This window comes from Engraulis encrasicolus, chromosome 23 (assembly GCF_034702125.1).
Source record: "Engraulis encrasicolus isolate BLACKSEA-1 chromosome 23, IST_EnEncr_1.0, whole genome shotgun sequence".
NCBI lineage: Eukaryota > Metazoa > Chordata > Actinopteri > Clupeiformes > Engraulidae > Engraulis > Engraulis encrasicolus.
In genome coordinates, this window is record NC_085879.1 from 40,085,136 (window position 1) to 40,105,135 (window position 20,000).

The window sequence follows — 20,000 nt, forward strand, 5'->3', positions numbered from 1 at the left end:
ATCATTGTTGATCATACACTCGATTTTCATCATAGAATTTTACATTACTGAAAAAAATACAGAGGACATGACCTCTGTGTCCTCAATGGTAGTTACGGCCATGGTGGTGGTAAGTATTCATGGCAAAACTAACACTTGTGAATGGGCAGCATGAATTCTGGAAATAAACTACCAAAAATACACCGTGCAGGAGCATTTGACTTACAGCAATGTACTTGTACATCGTTATCACCACAGGGCTTTGGAGGACAGTTGGGGGGAGCTGAGCACACACAATTTAGACAGACTCCATTTCCTCTTAAATGACAGCCATAAGGTTCCAGATGACTTCCTGCAGAGTGCGCTGGACTCTCACACAATGGCCTGAAGGACGTTGCGGTAAAGAGGTGCGCCGTTAGGTACGCATGACCCCCTCTCATGCCCCCTCATACCCACGGCTGGACTGGCCATCTGGCATAGCGGGCATTTCCCGGTGGGCCCCGCACCCTTGTGGGCCCCCATTTTCAAAAATGTTGTACATTTCTGAAAATAGGGTCCAACAAGGGTAGGTGAGTCAATTATGCGCCGCTAATTATGAGGGGCTCCTTTAATCCAAAAGTGCCCGGGCCCTATTTCTCACCCAATACAGCCCTGAGTAAAAAGATGCGCCGCTAAGTACGCATGCCCCCTCATGCCCCCTCATGCCCTCCTGATACAGTAGGATGTCCTCTGGCACAATGTTGCAGTGTTATCCGTTGCAGTGTCAACATTCACAGTGTTGTTGTTGGACCAATTACAAGTGTTAAATGCCTACCATGACTTCATGCTGACTGTCCTCTGGCAATGGTACAGTGTTGTAGTGTTACTTGAGCCGTTTTAGACTCCGTTTGACCAACTAGAATAGTGTTAAATCTTGTGATGAGATGAGATGTGTTGAGAAATGTAGTAAAGCGAGATGCCCCTCGTGCCCTCTCGTGCCAGCGTGTTGAGAAATGTAGTAAAGAGATGCATTGTTAGGTACGCATGCCCACATGCCCACATGGACCTCGTGCCCCCTTGTGCCCCTTCGTGCCCTCTCGTGCCCGCCTGTCTGACTGTCCTCTGGCACAATGTTGCGGCGTTAATTGAAAATGTACGGGTCTGGCTTGACCAACTACAATACTGTAGTGGTAAGGAACTAACACTGCAGAATTTGCTGTGGGCATTGTCGTGAACAGATGCACTGTTGGGTATGCATGCCCACACGCGTGCTTGGATGTCCTCTGGCATAGGGACCCAGTAGAGTGGAATTCAACACTACTCTGAAAGAGTTGGACCAACTGGAATAGTGTTAAGTTGAACTCTCTAAATGCTGAATTAACACTGCAACATGTGCGATGCCCACATGCCCACCACGTGCCCGCCTGGATGCCCTCTGGCCCAGGACTCGATTAAGTGGAATTCAACACCGCACTACACTGAGAGTTGGATCAACCGGAATAGTGTTACATCTGATTCATTAAGTGTTGAATTAACACTGCAGCGTAAACAATGCCCACATGCCCGCTTGGATGTCCTCTGGGGCAGGGACCCAGTCGAGTGTATTTCAACACCGCACTGAAAGAGTTGGACCAACTGGTATAGTGTTAAGTTGGATTCCCTAGGTGTTGAATTAACACTGCAACATGTACAATGCTCACCATGTGCCTTCCTCGATGTCCTCTGGCATAGGGACCCAGTCGAGTTGGATTCAACACAACACTGAGAGGAGAGTTGGACCAACTAGTATAGTGTTACATCTGATTTTCTATCAAAGTGTTGAACTAATACAGCACCATGTACAGTGAGAGAGTTGGACCAACTGGTGTAGTGTCGATGTAGCCCCTCTCATCACCTACAGATGGCCCTTCTTAATGTCAGATCACTTCGTTCTGCTGCTGCTTGCTCACCCTCCCATTCAAATACCTCCTCTGGCCAGCAGATGGCTCCTCGGAAATGTCAAAGCCTGCCCATCTGCAATGATATCTCCCTGCCAGAGACTGTCCTTCCTATTTCTTCTCCTGATATCCCTCTCAATAATGGACTAAGCCCTGAAGTCATGAATGCTACATGTCCATTGGAGTCTACCCCTGACGTTGTTCGCTTGGACAATCCATGTGTTTTTAAGGACAGAAAAGGCATTGGGTTAATCCACCTCAATATCAGAAGTATATTGCAACGAGATAAAATGGACCACCTAAATATTTTAATTGCTCAAACTAACACTGATATCTTGGTTTTATCAGAAACTTGGCTGAAGAGTGAAATTGATGACTCTGAAGTCAACCTTTCAGGCTACAATTTATTTAGAATTGACAGGGTTGGGAGGGGTGGGGGTGTGGCTATTTACGTGAAGTCACATTTTTCTGTCACATTTCTGTATTCCTTAAGTGAACCTAAATCCTTTGAATTTATTGCACTCAAGGTTCATTATGGCACCAATAACAACTCCTTCATAATAGTTGGGATCTATAGACCCCCGTCAGCTGATTCTAAATCCATAGATCAGCTGGCAGAATTGATATCTAGATTCACTGACTCAGAAGTTCTAGTTCTTGGGGATTTTAATATTGACTGGCTAACTGATGCCTCCAAACATCTTAGAGATGTTTTCTCGAGTCTATTTTTGGATCAACTTATTAATGATCCAACAAGACCAAACTCTAAGAACCTTAGCAAATCATCTCTTATTGATCTACTTTTTACAAATAAGATGAACAAAATTAGCGCAAGTGGTGTTTTTGATTTAGGGGTCAGCGACCACTGTCCCATTGCCTGTATTAGGCACAGCACTCTAACCAAAGCACTGCCTCACATTTTGGTTAAAAGAACTATGAAACATTTTAATGAGCAAGCTTTTTTAAATGATCTCTATGAAAGTGACATTCATCTAACAACTGAAATTCCTGATGCTGACTTGGCTCTACAGTTTTTCTCAAACTCATTTATTTGCATTGTTGACAAACATGCACCTTTTAAAAAGATAAGAGTAAAAAGTAGAACAAACCCATGGTTCACCCCTGAACTCTCCTCTCTTTTTCAGTCAAGAAATAAGGCTTGGTCATTAGCAAGGAGGAGCAAGGATGCCTCCGACTGGACAAGTTTCAGGAAAATCAGGAACAGATGTACATTATCTGTAAGAAAGGCTAAATCTGACTATTACTTTAACCTTGTCTCTAGTTCGTACTCAGATCCTGCAAAATTCTGGAAGGCTGTAAATTACAAAAACAATAAATCTGTTACACCTATGCCTTCTTCAATTAAGTTTGATGATTGTCTACTACAAGACAAATCAGACATTTGCAGTGCTCTTAATAAACATTTTTCTTTAGCCAGTCAAAGTTTTGACAATAGCAATAATCATTCCTTTATGCCTAGGGCTGGACATGATATGCGTATCAGAGACAATGTCAGAGACGATGATCTGGAATTCAGGCTTCATCCTGTGTCTAAGCATACAGTGCTATCTGCTTTATTAGCAATTGATAGTCGCAAATCCACTGGAGAAGACCAGCTAGATCCCCTTTTTCTTCGCACTGCGGCATATATAATAGCAGAGCCATTATTGCACATTTTCAATTTTTCTATTTCCACTGGAGTTGTCCCTACACTATGGAAATTTGCACACATTACCCCGTTGCACAAGGGGGGTGATAAGACTGACCCTAACAACTATCGACCAATATCCAAGCTACCGTGTCTCTCAAAAATACTAGAGAAGTTGGTAAATGATCAGCTCAAAGAATTTCTAAATACCAATAATATTTTGAGCCCTCTCCAATCAGGCTTTAGGCCTAAACATAGTACAGTTACTGCTGCTACTAAAGTAATGGATGATATTATCACTTCTCTTGACAAGAAAAAACATTGTGCTGCCATCTTTGTGGACTTATCCAAAGCATTTGACACCGTGGACCATTCTCTGCTTCTACAAATTCTGCCTGGTATTGGTTTTAATGCAAGTGCCTGTAAATGGTTCCAGAGCTACCTTTCAAACAGACACCATACTGTAAAATTGGGTAATACTCAATCTGACCCCCTGCTAATAACCAAGGGGGTCCCACAAGGTTCAGTATTAGGTCCGGTACTCTTCACCATGTACATAAATAGCATACTTTCTCTCCTTTCCAACTGCTCTATTCATCTATATGCAGATGATACAATTTTGTATTGTGTTGCGGATTCTGTACAGCTAGCCTTGGAGAAATTGCAGCAGTCTTTTAATATCCTACAAAATGCCTTCATTAGTCTTAAGCTTCTACTTAATGTAAGCAAGACTAAATGTATGGTCTTTACTCGATCTAAGCATGGCATGAAAAATGATTTTAATATATCTACTTTAGATGGGTCTGTTATTGAGAGAGTATCACATTATAAGTACCTGGGAATCTGGCTAGATGACAAGTTCACATTCAAGAAACATACTGACTGTCTTGTCACTACGCTCAGACAAAAGCTATCTTTCCTGCACAGAAATAAATATCACTTTCCTGTTTTCTGCAGAAAAAAGTTAATTGAAGCTACTTTTCTGTCTTCCCTTGACTATGGTGATATTATTTACAGACATGCACCATTCTCTAATCTGAAGGCACTTGACACTGTCTATCATTCAGCTCTTCGTTTTATTACTGGGGATCCATATAGTACACATCATTGCCTGTTATATGATAAAGTTGGGTGGGCTCCACTTTCTCACAGAAGGGACATGCATTATTTTATTTTTATTTATAAGGCCCTCACTGGCAAACTCCCATTTTATATTTCATCTCTTTTAGTTTGGCACTCCAACCCATACCAAACCCGCAGCAGCAATTTTTTACTGGAGGTCCCTTATGCCCGCACAGAACTGGGTAAAACAGCTTTTAGTGTCTGTGGACCTTCAGTTTGGAATAACTTACAACTAAGGATGGGTCTTCAAGCCTTTGTGCCATTAGAACATTTTAAAGTTACACTGGGAAGTTTTTTATCACATACTTGCACTTGTTTTAACTCATAAGTTTTAATTCATAGTTTGTCTTAATTCTTATCTCTTATATGATTTATGGTGTATTGTGTATGTTCGTTGTTTATATATGATTTTATATGTGCAATTGTTTGTTTTACTCGACATCATTGTAAATGAGGGCTGGGCCCTCAATGATTCTTCGAGTTTAAATAAATGAAATGAATGAATGAATAGTGTTGAGTTGGACTCTCTAGGTGTTGAATTCACTCTGCAACATCTACTGTGTTTCTATGCTCCCGCCACATGCCTGCCTGGCTTGTCCTCTGGCACGGGGACCCAGTCGAGTGGCATTGACATCTTAGTGACCTTTTCCTCCCCGTGCCAGCGGGGCAGATGAGGCTGGGGCTCAGTGAACATGAACCACCCACCCCTCACTGACCTTGTGCCCAGTAGCCCAGTAGTGTGTGTGTGTGTGTGTGTGTGTGTGTGTGTGTGTGTGTGTGTGTGTGCATGTGCGTGTGCGTGTGTGTGTGTGTGTGTGTGTGTGCATGTCTGCGTGTGTCAGTGTGTGCGTGCATGTGTGCGTGTCTGCGTGTGTGTGGTGTGTGTGCGTGCATATGTGGGTGTGCTGGTGTGCTTTTGTGTGCGTGCATGCATGTGTCTGCATTTGCGTGTGTATGTATTTTTGTGTCCTCTGCCTTGCAAAGGACAGTTCATTCACGTTAGATGCCTCTGGTACTCTGATCATATATAGTATAGTCAAATTCCATTTGTGTGTGTTTACAATAGCTCTCCTTGGGGAAATATTATTTGTTAAATATTGACACATGATAAATTATTGTACCGCTGTGATTTGATTTTCTTCTTCTTCTTCTTCTTCTTCTTCTTCTTCTTCTTCTTCTTCTTCTTCTTCCTCTTCTTCTTCCTCTTCTTTTTCAGGTGTATAGTAGGCTACGTGTTTATTATGGTACATGTCAAGTGTTGCAGCAGCTGCCTAGTCGCCTGATGTAAGCTCTTGATAGCGTAGCCATAGAGGAATGACTATAATGGAGCTTAATTAGCCCTTTCTGCCTGTCAGGCAGAGTGTGTGTGTGTGTGTGTGTGTGTGTGTGTGTGTGTGTGTGTGTGTGTGTGTGTGTGTGTGTGTGTGTGTGTGTGTGTGTGTGTGTGTGTGTGTGTGAGTGTGTGTGCATGTGTGTGTGTGTGCGTGTGCGTGTGTGTGTGTGTGTGTGCGTGTGTGTGTGTGCGTGTGTGTGTGCGTGTGTGTGTGTGCATGTGCGTGTGTATGTGTGTGTGTGTGTGTGTGTGTGTGTGTGTGTGTGTCTCTCTGTGTGTGTGTGTGTGTGTGTGCGTTTGTGTGTGTGTGTGTGTGTGTGTGTTTGTGTGTGTGTGTGTGTGTGTGTGTGTGTGTGTGTGTGTGTGTGTGTGTGTGTGTGTGTGTGTGTGTGTGTGTGTGTGTGTGTGGGCGAGCATGTGTGTGTCTGTGTCTGTATGTGTGTGTGTGTGCATGCACGCATGTGTGTGTCTCTGTGTGTGTACATAAATGAAGAGTGAGGTTCAAGGCAAATGCAGAGAGGTGGATTCAATCACATTCATTATTATGAAGATGTATGACAAAGTCACCTGGAGTTTTTCATTTGCGGACTATTGAAGAAATACATTGGGTTGTTGAAGACACAGCACGCGTAAAATGTACATGTTGTGATCTGGTTGTACAAGCTCACGACTCACCTTTTGACATTTTAAATTCTGTTCGCTCCTCCTCTTGCTGCTTATGAAAGTGCTTTTGTGAACGTGTGAACGACGTTTATATAAGCAATTATTTTCAATGCGAATCTTAGTTTCTATAATAACCCTCCGTGTGAAGTGCATAGAGCATAGTCCATATCCATACGCTGAGAAAAGCAAAAGCCTTACATAAATACGACGTGTGTGTGCTATAGATGTCACTTGTCGCACAGTTGACGAAAACATCTCCATCGTGTATACAGATGCAATACTCTGCAATATGCATGCGAAGTACAACAGACTCCTTGTAGTCTCAATGGGTGTATGTATTTCGGTTTATAATTGTATGGTAGTCCTGTTGTGCTTCAGCGAGGCCCGCATCGGATGGAAATGCACACACACACACACACACACACACACACACACACACACACACACACACCCTTGGAAACACAATGCCGATGTGTGTTGTGTAACCCACCTCTCCAAATATAACCTATAGGCTACACAACAACTTGAAATGTTCTCCACTTAATGCTGCCTTGCTTCAGCTTATTTCATCTGTAGCACTCTTGTGCTTGGGTTTAGGCATGGAAGCGAGGGTTGTGCACAATAAGCATTAATTGTGCAGATGGAAATAAAGAATGCGCCCTTCGTCTATTAGGCTGTCCAGAGAAAAAAAAACTAAACCTGAGTCTAACCACTCTAAGAAAGCAGAATTATTTTCCTCTCCTCTTCATGCTTTCCACCACAATGGCTTAGTTTAATGGTGGCCAACCCATAGCGTGAGATGGGGCTTTTTTGGGATAAAATACAGCTTTCAGGTGGGGTTTTTTTTGGGAATCGGTGAAAAGTAAGGCCAAACAAAAGATTTTGTGCCTTTGTGATTGGATTACTGCCTTGAAAAAGTCCCTTCAGTGAGAAGAAAAAGCAGAACCTTGTGTTGGTGTCCAATTTAGAGATGTCCCTTCGCCTTCGGGAATGTGCATTATAAGCTGCAGTGAGAGATGAGGCCTTAAGCATTTGAGTCGGAGACGGTGTGCTTGAGAAAAGGATATAAACACGGTATTGTGCAAAATTCTTTTCATGAGTGTACCATTCTTCCCCCCTCCGGTGGTCTGTCCAGATAATATCTCCCCCTATTTATACCACATAGTATCTCTAAAGGAGCTGAATTATCGAATCTATTGCATGTCTTTGTACACACCAGCAGGGCTTATCTTCTGGGTGGTCTGTTACCACCAGGGTGCACTGTAAATGTGACGGGGTTAATTTAACACTCGGAGAGTCCAATTTAACACTCACTGTGTCGGTCTGACTCTCCAAAAATGTTGATTTGACACTGTAACATTATTGCTGTGTGGGATCAGAGTGATTCATCCCTTTTAATGATCATTTCTGATGCGCTATTATCTATCCGCTCTCTATTTGCGGAGAGCTTGTAGTGTCTTTGTCATTTACTGCTTATGTTCGCACGGTTCAGTGCGCGACGCGACAACAGTCCATGATGGTGATATTGTCAACAGCATTGTATGCATACTTCACCCCCATGAGATTTTTTTTATGGCACCATAATGGTACATGTAATGGCCCACATATGTCTGTGTGTTTGCGTGGCGTGCGTGGACAAACACAGTGTAAATGGATGATTTATATGCTGCTTAAGTTAATGGGGGAGATGGTTGCTGTTGTTTTTTTTTGAGTTGACAGTCAGAGAAAATGTTGATTTGGCATATTAATCTTCATAGACTTTCATTATTCTTCCGTCGGAGAGCGTTCATTGGCTCTTTCATTAGCGCGACATGTGCTGCGGTGTGAGTTGCCAACGGAGAAAGATGAAGATGAACTCTGCAATATATTTCTCCTGGTAACTCAGGACTTGCATAAATATTAATGACACAGAGTCGTTTTTTTCCCTCCTTCTCTTTTGGCTTATGGGTATGAATCATGCTTTTTTTTTTTTTTAAGCGCAGGCAGGGAGTTCAGAAGCCCTCCCGTGCCGTGCATACGCGTGCACAGTACATAAGGAAGTTACTTTCATCAACATCAGCTACTGCTTCAAGAGAGAGATGGCGACAGGAATAAATAATAATAACAACACACATATTTACAACTCCAAACGTCAATCATGTTAGACGGTGGGGGAAAAAATCATTATGAAACACTGAAAAACAAGACAGCTCTCACAACACGTCTCCACAACGACTCCACATCTCTCTATTGTTTTGGTGTGCCATTATCACTTTTACTGTTACTGTAGGCTCAGACAAGAAGAATTCTGTGTCTTTGTTTCCTTTGTTTTGGAATGGAAATGCAGGAGCTGCCATGTTTGCCAGTGTCTCTGTTGAGAGAAAGAGAGAGCCATATGCATGGATTTCCTATGACTACTGTAGGTGTCCGACCATGCAGGGCCGCAGACAGATTTGACAGGGCCAGGAACAAAATCATTTGAAAGGCCCCCCTCTCAATATAAACAGGGTTATTGGTTCTCAATTCTGTCCCCTCCTGTCTCTCTGGGCCCAGAACAACTGATCCATTTCTCCCCCTCTGTCGGCTTCTCTTCTACCATGCACCTCTGTGATGGAAAAAAAAGAGTCGTATGGATTTCCACTAACCCGACTTGATGTATTCTTTTTTTATGATTATTGTACTTGTAGGTGTACGACCACGCATACACCGCGGTGGTGGACGGCTTGGAGACGGACAGCCTGATGGAAATTGATCCGGTGCACCGCGTGGAGATCTTCAGGATGGGAAATGACACCGACGAGATCCTGGAGGTGCATGACTTCAAGAATGTGAGTTTTTTTAATAAAAGTCGGATGTTGTAAGGGCTTAAGCGTATATACTCAGGTAGGTGTAACACGCAGTGTACTGTATGCTTTCTTGATATTAACAAGAGGTTTGACATTAACATTGGAGATCTCTAGTCTAGGCATGACACAGTTGCAGATATATTGAGTTCACCACACATTTTTCCCTTCTTTTTCTTCACATTTTTCAATACATTCTTGCATGTTATCAGTCAATGCAAAATATGTACTATACCCTCAAACACTGAATACTGAAAAGAAGAAGACATTCTGAAAAGCATTCACTTGGATATGTTACGCAATGGCATGTTAATGTTAACTAAGCAGAAAAGTGGCAGGAAAAAAAACATTGAAGATCAGTCTTTCATTGGATAGAAAGTATCCCCTCCCTCACATATGTTTTGTTCATTTTCTTAACTTATGCCGTAGTATTAACACACACAGTCATGTGTAACTGTCAAACTCCTGTGTAATGACATTTTAAAAGAACTGCTTTGTCTTCCCCACTATCCCATATTCTCTGAGGAATTTGAAAAAATTAAAAATACACCACATTTTGGTAACAGGCTTTTAAAATGGCAAGCATGTCCCTTTCACTCCCACACATTCTTTCTTATCTCTCTATCTCTACTTTCCTTTCTTTCTTTCTTTCGTTCTTTCTTTATTTATTTCTCTTCCTCTCCCTCTTCCACCTTCACTCTCTTCTCATATGTTAACTCTTTACTGTGACAAGTATGCAAGAGTATGCTATACACAGCCACATATTATTTTCTTTCTTTCTTTTTTGGTCCTTTTATTCTTTCTTTCTTTCTCATATGATTACTCTTTACTGCAGTCAAAATGACAAGTATGCAAGAGCATGCTATTCACAGCCACGTATTATTTTCTTTCTTTCTTTCTTTCTTTCTTTCTTTCTTTCTTTCTTTCTTTCTTTCTTTTCACTCTCTTCCCCGTGTCTGCTGCCCGGTCCTCCCCCATTCTTTGCATGTAAACTTTTTACTGCAGTCAAATTCATGCTGGAGATTTGCTTGGTGCCATCCCCGACCACAGGAGACACTGAAACCCAGCAACAACCCAACGCATGGAGTCATTTGAACCCTTTTGTTATTCAAACTTTTGCAGCTACACAACTTAACACAGCAGAACACAACACCACACAATACATGGCAACACTTTTTTTCCCTTTAGTTCTTTAGATGAGGTCAGGAGAGATCAGAAAGTGTGTGTGGTTTTTTTTCAGTGTTATAAAAAAAACTTCTGCAACACAACACGACCTAGCAAAACAAAGACAACACAATACATGGCACGGCACTACACAACACAGCAACATACTGTTGTCAAGTTCCTCTGAGAGGAGGCCAAGACTCAGAGAGATCAGAAGTAGTGTTTTTTTTGTTTCAGAAATGTATTTTTTTTCCTTTTTCCATCCGCTTTTGTATGTTTCGTTGTTATCGTGGAAGGCCGTCTTGTGTCATAACAACCTCTGGAGTGCACACCTTTGCAGATAATCCTCCGCCACGTTCGGCCTGGAACATCCTGCTCCGGCATAAATGGAAATGAAATCGTAATGCCATTAAGACTCCAGGGGGGCCCACCAACCTACCAAATCCCCCAGTATTGTTCCAGACAAATATTCTGAACAGACTCTCTCTCTTGGAGCCCAAAGGGAAGCGAATCAGAGATAAGAATTCCAGAACACAACACACTTCTCCCGAGATGAGGTAGCGAGCAAGCGAGTGCGTCTATTGAGTGAAGCAATGTCCCTTGTAACACAAGAGCCCTGATGTAGCCATACAATACAGTATACGAGAAAAAAGGAGAGGCACATGATACAAAGCATGACATTTTCTTAGGTTTTTCTTTTTTTCTTTTTCTTTTCTTGTGTTATTGTCTGCAAAAGCCAACAGAAATATTGTGGTTTCTGGGCAAATGAAAACGGTAACAACCCGTAGATTACCCACTATCTCACCTCACCGCTGTTATGGTTTGATGTTTATACAACATAGCCGCCATATTATTTAGGTAAGGTGTTAGCCTTGAAGTTGACGCTAATGAAGGTTGACATGTTCAAATTATGTTCACATCAACACGCTGGCATACATGTCTGCACACCAGCGTCTCCGTGCACACATACATGAACATACATTAATTATGGGTGAACTGACCCACGAGGAGTCTCAGCTTATCTCGATGAAAACAACACTGATGGAGTGATGATGAGCGATAAACATTGAGGGAGGAGAGGAGAGGAGAGGAGAGGAGAGGAGAGGAGAGGAGAGGAGAGGAGAGGATAGGAGAGGAGAGGAGAGGAGAGGAGAGGAGAGGAGAGGAGAGGAGAGGAGAGGAGGAGGGGTATGATGCTGGTGGAGGAGTGGGCGTGGCAGTGGTGGTGATGGAGAAGCAGAGATGAGAAGGAAGAACTGTGTGCAGAAGAGAAGAGAAGATAAGAGAAGAGAAGAGAAGAGAAGAGAAGAGAAGAGAAGAGAAGAGAAGAGAAGAGAAGAGAAGAGAAGAGAAGAGAAGAGAAGAGGAGAGGACAGGAGAGGAGAGGAGAGGAGAGGAGAGGAGAGGAGAGGAGAGAAGAGGAGAGTTATTGTGTGGTTGTGATGGCAGTGTGGAGTAAAAGTTTGATGGTGGTGGCGATGGAGGAGGAGGTGTAGAAGGGGAAGGAGGAGGTGACAATGTTTATATTTGACACACTTCTCACAACTGTGAATCTGATAGTCCCATGTCAGTGTCAGTGAGGAAGGAGAGGAGAGGAAAGAAGAGGCGGGGAGAAGAGAAGAGAAGAGAAGAGAAGAGAAGAGAAGAGAAGAGAAGAGAAGAGAAGAGAAGAGAAGAGAAGAGAAGAGAAGAGAAGAGAAGAGAAGAGAAGAGAAGAGAAGAGAAGAGAAGAGAGGGGAGGAGAGGAGAGGGACAGTGTTGTGGTGGTGGTATTTGTGAAGGATAGAGGAGGAGGACTTCTCTTCTCTCAAATGTGAATCTAATAGTCCCAAGTCAGTGTTCAATTCAGTGAGGAAGGAGAGGAGAGGAGAGGAGAGGAGAGGAGAGGAGGGGAGGAGAGGAGAGAGGAGAGGAGAGGAGAGGAGAGGAGAGGAGAGGAGAGGAGAGGAGAGGAGGGGAAGGAGAGGAGAGGAGAGGAGGGAAAGGGGAGAGGAGAGGAGAGAGAGGAGAGGAGAGGAGAGGAGAGGAGAGGAGAGGAGAGGAGAGGAGGAGAACAGTGTGGTGGTGCTGGTGGCAGGAGGGGTGGGAAAGGAGATGGAGAAGGAAGAGGAGGAGGAGGAAAAGAAGGAGAAGAAGAGAGTAGGAGGCCAGGCTCATCATACTTAGCACACGTCTCACAAATGCAAATCTGATTGTCCCCAGAGGTGCATCTTGTCACCAGGCTAGGCAGGCAGCCGCTTGGGGCCCCCAAGCCCCGGGATGGTTAATAACAGCTCACACTTTGCTACAGTAGTGGCACAATTCTTTCAAATGTGCAGTCCTTTGATATATATTCGCTTGGGGCCCCAGCTGAGCCTAGTGTCGCCTCTGATAGTCCCAAGTCAGTGGTAGAGAAGAGGAGTCATATCAGTGGTCGAATCAGTGATGGATGGGGAAGACGGAGGCTATTTGGAGGTTTTTACTGTATATTTGACACATTTCTCACAATTCTGAATCTGCTTTTCCCGAGTCAGTGGTCAATGGAAAAGTGGACATAGCAGGGAGAAGAGGAGGAAGAGAGGGAGGAGGAGGATGAGTGAGGTGGTGGTGGAGGGGGAGGAAGGCAATGGCATGGAAGAAAGGAAGAGAAGCGTGAGGAGAAGGAGACGACAATGTTTATATTTGACACGCTTCTCTCAACATGTGAATATGATAGTCCAGTGGTTTTCAAAGTGGGGGCCGGGGACCCCTGGGGGGCCGCAAAGGGATACTAGGGGGGCCGCGGAAGGTTGGCAGAAAAAGTATCGCACATCAAAATAAATAATTGATGATTTAATGCGCACCAAAATAAACCACTATCAGCTATTCCCATTATAACAATATTCCCATTAGTTAAAAACTGCATAATAATCTATTGCAACTAACATTATAGTTATTTTATATATCCCAATGGGACACTGACACACACACACACATGCATGTAGTGTGGTCGTGAAAGCGGGTGCGCAGAAAAAAATAGTATAGCATGACCCATGTAAGGGGGGGCCTTGCCTGGAATTTAACGGTACATGGGGGGCCTTGTCATGGTAAAGTTTGGGAACCCCTGTGATAGTCCTCATTAACCCTCTGAGGTCTAAGGCATTTCAGAGGCTTTTAGGCTGCTTGCACCACCCTGACATTTTCAAGTATTTTCATTTCACATATATATATTTGGAACCTGGAAGGTCTGAGGTTTCTAATGGTGTGACTTATATGTTTCAATGACAAAAACTCACAGAGTTACAGATTTGTTTTTGGAGACAAATTGCCCTCTGAAGGGCACTCGGACCTCAGAGGGTTAATGAAGCGAGGCAGCAGCAGCAGCAGCAGCGATGGTGGCTCTTGTTTGTTGTCCCAATCTGTCACCTGAGCGGCTGGTCGAAACACACACGCGCACGCACACACATACGCACGCACACACACGCACACACACACACACGCACACACACACACACGCACACACTCACACACGCACACACACACACACACACACACACACACACACACACACACACACACACACACACACACACACACACACACACACACACACACACACACACACACACACACACACACACACAGGGCCGCTGACAGCTTTTGCTGGGCCCAGGACAAAGTTACCTGAAAGGGCCCCCCACCCAATACATTCAATGTAATGAGGACCCAATTATGGGTCCTCCATCTCCCTGGGCCCAGGACAACTTACTCCTTTGCCCCCCCTTGTCGGCATCCCTGCACACACACACACACACACACACACACACACACACACACACACACACACACACACACACACACACACACACACACACACACACACACACACACACACACACACACACACACACAGAGACAGACACAGACACAGACACAGACACAGACACAGACACAGACAGAGAGAGAGAGAGAGAGAGAGAGAGAGAGAGAGAGAGAGAGAGAGAGAGAGAGAGAGAGAGAGAGACAGAGACAGAGACACAGAGAGAGAGAGAGAGAAAGTGATGTGCCAACGTCTGGGACAGTAATCCCTAACCTGCTCCTGTTACTGCAATGCTCGCTGCTTCCAATCAAATAATTGTTCAATTGGAAAGTTGTCTTAGGGGGAATGGAGAATGAAAAAAGAGGAGTGTGTGTGTGTGTGTGTGTGTGTGTGTGGGTGTGCGTGTGTGTGTGTGTGTGTGTGTGCGTGCGTGTGTGTGTGTGTGTGTGTGTGTGTGTGTGTGTGTGTGTGTGTGTGTACATGCGCATACAGTGTGTGTAGTGTAGTGTAGTGTCAGGGGTAAGAGGGAGGGGGGGGGCATGTATACGCATGTGTGTGTGTGTGTGTGTGTGTGTGTGTGTGTGTGTGTGTGTGTGTGTGTGTGTGTGTGTGTGTGTGTGTGTGTGTGTGTGTGTGTGTGTGTGTGTGTGTGTGTGTGTGTGTGTGTGTGTGTACATGCGCATACAGTGTGTGTAGTGTAGTGTAGTGTCAGGGGTAAGAGGGAGGGAGTTGTAACGTGATGTTGTGTGTAAACTGAGCTTGGTGTGCAGGGGCTGCTGCTGCTGATGCTGCTGCTGCTGCTGCTGTGTTGTCACAAACGCTGTCGCCGAAATCACATCCTTTTCCCATTTCTTATCCAAGTAATGAAGTGTCTTTTCTTAATTTTCTGCTTGACCAGGCTTTGTAATCATTGCATCTCATCACGAGATCGTCCCTTTCGTGCGGCACGGCGATGCAGCTCGGCAGCACAGCACAGCCACAGCCACAGCCACACAGCTCGCCATTACAGCAAATTGAACACCAACTCATCAAAATGATCTCCAGCATAAACATTATGCTCCACCACCACCACAACCCAACCAGCCACACAAGACATCCCTCCCTCCCACTATACCCACAAGCCCACCCACCACCATCGTCACCACCAGCTTACCCCATCCTCCACAAGGGGCGTTTCAAGGTATTTTGAGGGACCTAGGCAAGGAGGGTCTTGACTTGGGGGGCCCTTTTCTTCGCTTCAGACTATTGGGGAGACACCTACAGCCCCCCCACCCTGAAAAGACAGATTTCGATAACAGTATATTTGCACTCTTCGGTCAATGCATTTAAGAAGGTGCTGCCTTCGTCACAAAGTTTCCACTACTGTCATTTCAATACAAGTACAGAGAGATTGCCTGATGAAGGTCTAGTACCGAAACGTTGTTATTAAAGAAAGAACAGCAAAATGGTCAGTGTGCGGAAGTTTCTATAAGTTGTTGCTGAGTGACCCATGGGCCATCTCCGACGCACCTGCCTGCTGAGGAGTGCGAAAAAAGTCGAAGTTTAATACAAGTACACCGCCAGTCATTATCAGGGGCCCTCCTTTCAAACTGGGGCCCCCAATCAATTGCCTAGTTTGCTGACCTGGTTGTGACTAACCCCCCCCCCCCCACCACCCTATTGGAGAATCCTGGAATGCCGCTGTATACCTGTAGACTCTTTCGTTGTCAACGTACTCGGGGACAGCGGTGACAAAGAAATGGAGAGAGGAAGGAGAGAGGTGTCTTGTCTTCATTACGGCAACGACTGAAAAGGAACGCCGTCGTCAATGTAGTTGTAATTAAATTCCGATTACATCGAGTTGATTTTTTTTTTTTTTTGCCCAGCTACTTCAAGAGTCTTGGCGGTTTCCGCATGAGGGCCTGTCATTTTGAAGAGTTCTCTCTCCCGTGCTCTCTCTCTCTCTCTCTCTCTCTCTCACTCTGTCTCTATCTCTCTCGTTCTCTCTCGTTCTCTCTCGTTCTCTTTCTCTCTCTCTCTCTCTCTCTGTCTGGTTGTCTCTTCTCATCACATATTACTTTCCACGACTAAACACACTTGAGTTGGCTATCTAATCATGATCCACCTCACAGCGGAGCATGGCAGCTCTGGTATACGGTTAAAGACGCATCACGGTTCCGTGAAAGATCGTTTTTTAGATGGCCAGACCAAAGAGACTTTTTGTCTCGCTTCTTTTGTGTTTGTGCTTTGTGCTTCTCTCATCTTTCTCTCTCTGTTTCTCTCTCTTTCTTTCTCCTCTCTCCCTCTTTCTCTTTCTCTCTCTCTCTCTCTGTCTGTCTCTGACTTCTCTCTTCTTTCTATTCCCCTTTCTTTCTCTATCTTAAATTTCACGTTCTCTTTGTGTATCTCTCTTTATCTCCCTATATCTCTTTGATCATCCATCCTCTTTTTATCCTCTCTCTTCTTTTTCTTTTTTTTTCATTTCCCCTTTTTTCTCATTCTCTTTCTCTCTAATCGAAAAGCAATGTCTCTGTACAGCGCACCGCACACCCAGCCATGAGTCAGTCAGTCAGTCTTGGGGAAAAGGCGAGTTTCCCTTACACGGATGAGCAGATTAAATGACTGACTGACTGACTGACTGACTGACTGACTGACTGACTGACTGACTGCATGAATGTCTGACTGACGCGGCTGAGCAAGGAAGCCAGGTCGGGCTGCTTCTTGGGCCTTGAAAAAAGGTGGAATTCAACACACTCAAGTGGCATTGCAAGAAAAAGAAAAAAAAAACTTTGAGAGTCTCTCAGGCCTGAATGGCTGAAATGGTGTTATTGATCAGGACGTTGCTCGCTCGCTCGCCAAGATTTCGCCGTATGGATGCCTGCCTATGCTACGCGGGCGGCTGAGTGCGGCAGACCACATCGCATTTCTCGGCCAACAATACAGCCGTGGATGCTAGAATGCACACGGGTAGCAGTATAGAGGAAAGGAAAAGAGAGCGGGAGAATAGAGGATAGTGATACCATATCACCTCTTTCAGTCACTTTTCTTTATGCCTTTTCCCATACACGCGTGCGCACACACATACACACACACCGACCCACACACACACACCCACACACACACACACACACACACACACACACACACCGACACACACACACACACACACACACACACACACACACACACACACACACACACACACACACACACACACACCAACACACATACACACACACCAACACACATACACACACACCGACACACACACACACACACACACACCGACACACACACACACACACACCGACACACACACACACACACACACACACATACACACACACACACACACACACACACACACACACACACCGACACCGACACACACACACACACACACACACACACACACACACACACACACACACACACCGACACACACACACACACACACACACACACACACACCGACACACACACACACACACACACACACACACACACACACACACACACACACACACACACACACACACACACACACACACACACACACACACACACACACACACACACACACACACACACACACACACTATAGCATACATACCTTGAGAAGACGTTAAGATGTCACCATCTTACACTACAAAGGACTTCCATTTCCCAAGAACACATGGATGTGACCGCATTTATCGACTTCTTAGCATCTGTTGAAACTTTTCAGCATTGTACTGTACTGCTGTTGTATTGTGCGTGCCGTGCACCTGTGCAATATGCCATCACAACTCACTGTGGTTGTGTGTGTGTGTGTGTGTGTGTGTGTGTGTGTGTGTGTGTGTGTGTGTGTGTGTGTGTGTGTGTGTGTGTGTGTGTGTGTGTGTGTGTGTGTGTGTGTGTGTGTGTGTGTGTGTGTGCGTCTGTTCTGTTTCAAGGGCATCACTGGCATCCGCTTCTCCAAGCACCAGAGGTGCTACATCAAGGCCCAGACCAAGGAGCTCCCCAAGATGGCTGATGGAGAGCTGGAGGATGTGGACCTGGAGGTGGGTACTAGTCACTTAAATGTTGTTTATATATAAACGTAGTTCTGGAGGAAGTCCGAGAGTGATTGACAGCTGTCATTACTTGCTCCCGCCTTCGCGCATATTTAAATCCCTCCTTCCCTCTTTCGCCTGTCATGCGCAAAGGTTTTCCGAATTGTCCCACCACCTCCCCATACTCCTCCATTTTACTAGAACACCCACTTACACTTCCTTTATAATACACATAGGGGGGAAGCGGATCTCATCCCGCATGAGCTCCGTTTAAAGCATCCCAGGACCGAGGCCAGCTAACATGCCAGACATGCATATACTATACGTAAACTGTACACCAAGCACTCAAGGACAAACTCGTGAACTAACTAGTGTTAACTAGCAGCCTAGTAAACCAGCGCCACCCGCTGGACGCCAAATGTTTTCGGCTGCGAGTGGTCGTCTAGCCTCGCAACGGTCGAACATTTTGAACACGGTGCCCTGAGTCTGGCAAACCAATCACCACGCAGAGATTTGTATTGAATTTGTTTTGAATCAAAGCGGGCGGGATTTTGAGGGAATGACGACGAAGCTCGCAACGTTGGGAAAGCACATCAACGAGAAAGATCGCTGGTTGGTCAGAGCGCCGGCCTACAGGCACAGGCACGGGTTGAAAAACAGCAGGTTGTTCTCATCAACAATCTTTGGATGTATCGTTCGTCTGGGCCAGACTAAATTACACATTCAGTCTCACATTTAGGCTGGTTTATCAGGCTAGTTAACTAGGGCTTCTCATGGAACCCTGGTGGATGTGGACTTAGACTTAGACTTAGACTTCTTTATTGTCCATTAAACTTACATAAAACGGAAAATTTGCTTTGGTGGTGGCACAAGGACATACTGTACAAGACAAACACACCTGGAGGTGGCTACTAGTAACTTAACTAACTAGTGTTAACTACGGCTTCTCATGGACCCCTGGTGGATGTGGACCTGGAGGTGGGTACTACTTAACTAACTAGTGTTAACTAGGGCTTCTGATGGACCCCTGGTGGATGTGGACCTGGAGGTGGACACTAGTAGCATACCTGACGCTTTTCACTCACACACCCAAAGGCACTACCACTCAACCAAGCAGGTTATATTTTGCAAGTGTTAACCAGGGGTTCTAAAGTAGGACCCGGGGACCCCCAGGGGGATTTGGAGCTGGAGGAACTAGTAACTTACCTGACGCTTTCACTCACTCACACACATTAACTCTTTACCACTCGACCAAGAAGTTTGCATTTTCCAATTGTTCGTTTGCAAGGGGTTGTCAAAGTAGGGTCCGTAGGATGGAGGTGGAGATGTGTGTCCCATAGTACTTACCTGGTGGATTTCACTCATACAGCCAAAAGTCAGTACCTCTACAACAAAGTGGTGATATTTTCCCAGGGATATTTCCCCCCCCCCAACCCAATAACGCACGCCCATTGAGATAAATATGTAGGTTAATTATCATACTCTACTACAGGGATGTCAAACTCTGGCCCGGGGGCCAAATTAGGAGCCTTTTTATTTGGCCATTTCAAATCTTTAATAAC

General features: G+C 44.9%; 1 protein-coding gene across 1 annotated transcript in view; it reads left to right on the forward strand.

Moving 5' to 3' along the window:
* Positions 1-20,000, forward strand: part of tnmd (tenomodulin) — a 132,571-nt gene that overhangs the window by 55,267 nt on the left and 57,304 nt on the right. Inside the window, exons 3-4 of the mRNA XM_063190494.1 lie at positions 9,328-9,468; positions 18,340-18,435. Coding sequence (XP_063046564.1) covers positions 9,328-9,468; positions 18,340-18,435 — 237 coding nt within the window. The remainder of the gene's footprint in view (positions 1-9,327; positions 9,469-18,339; positions 18,436-20,000) is intronic.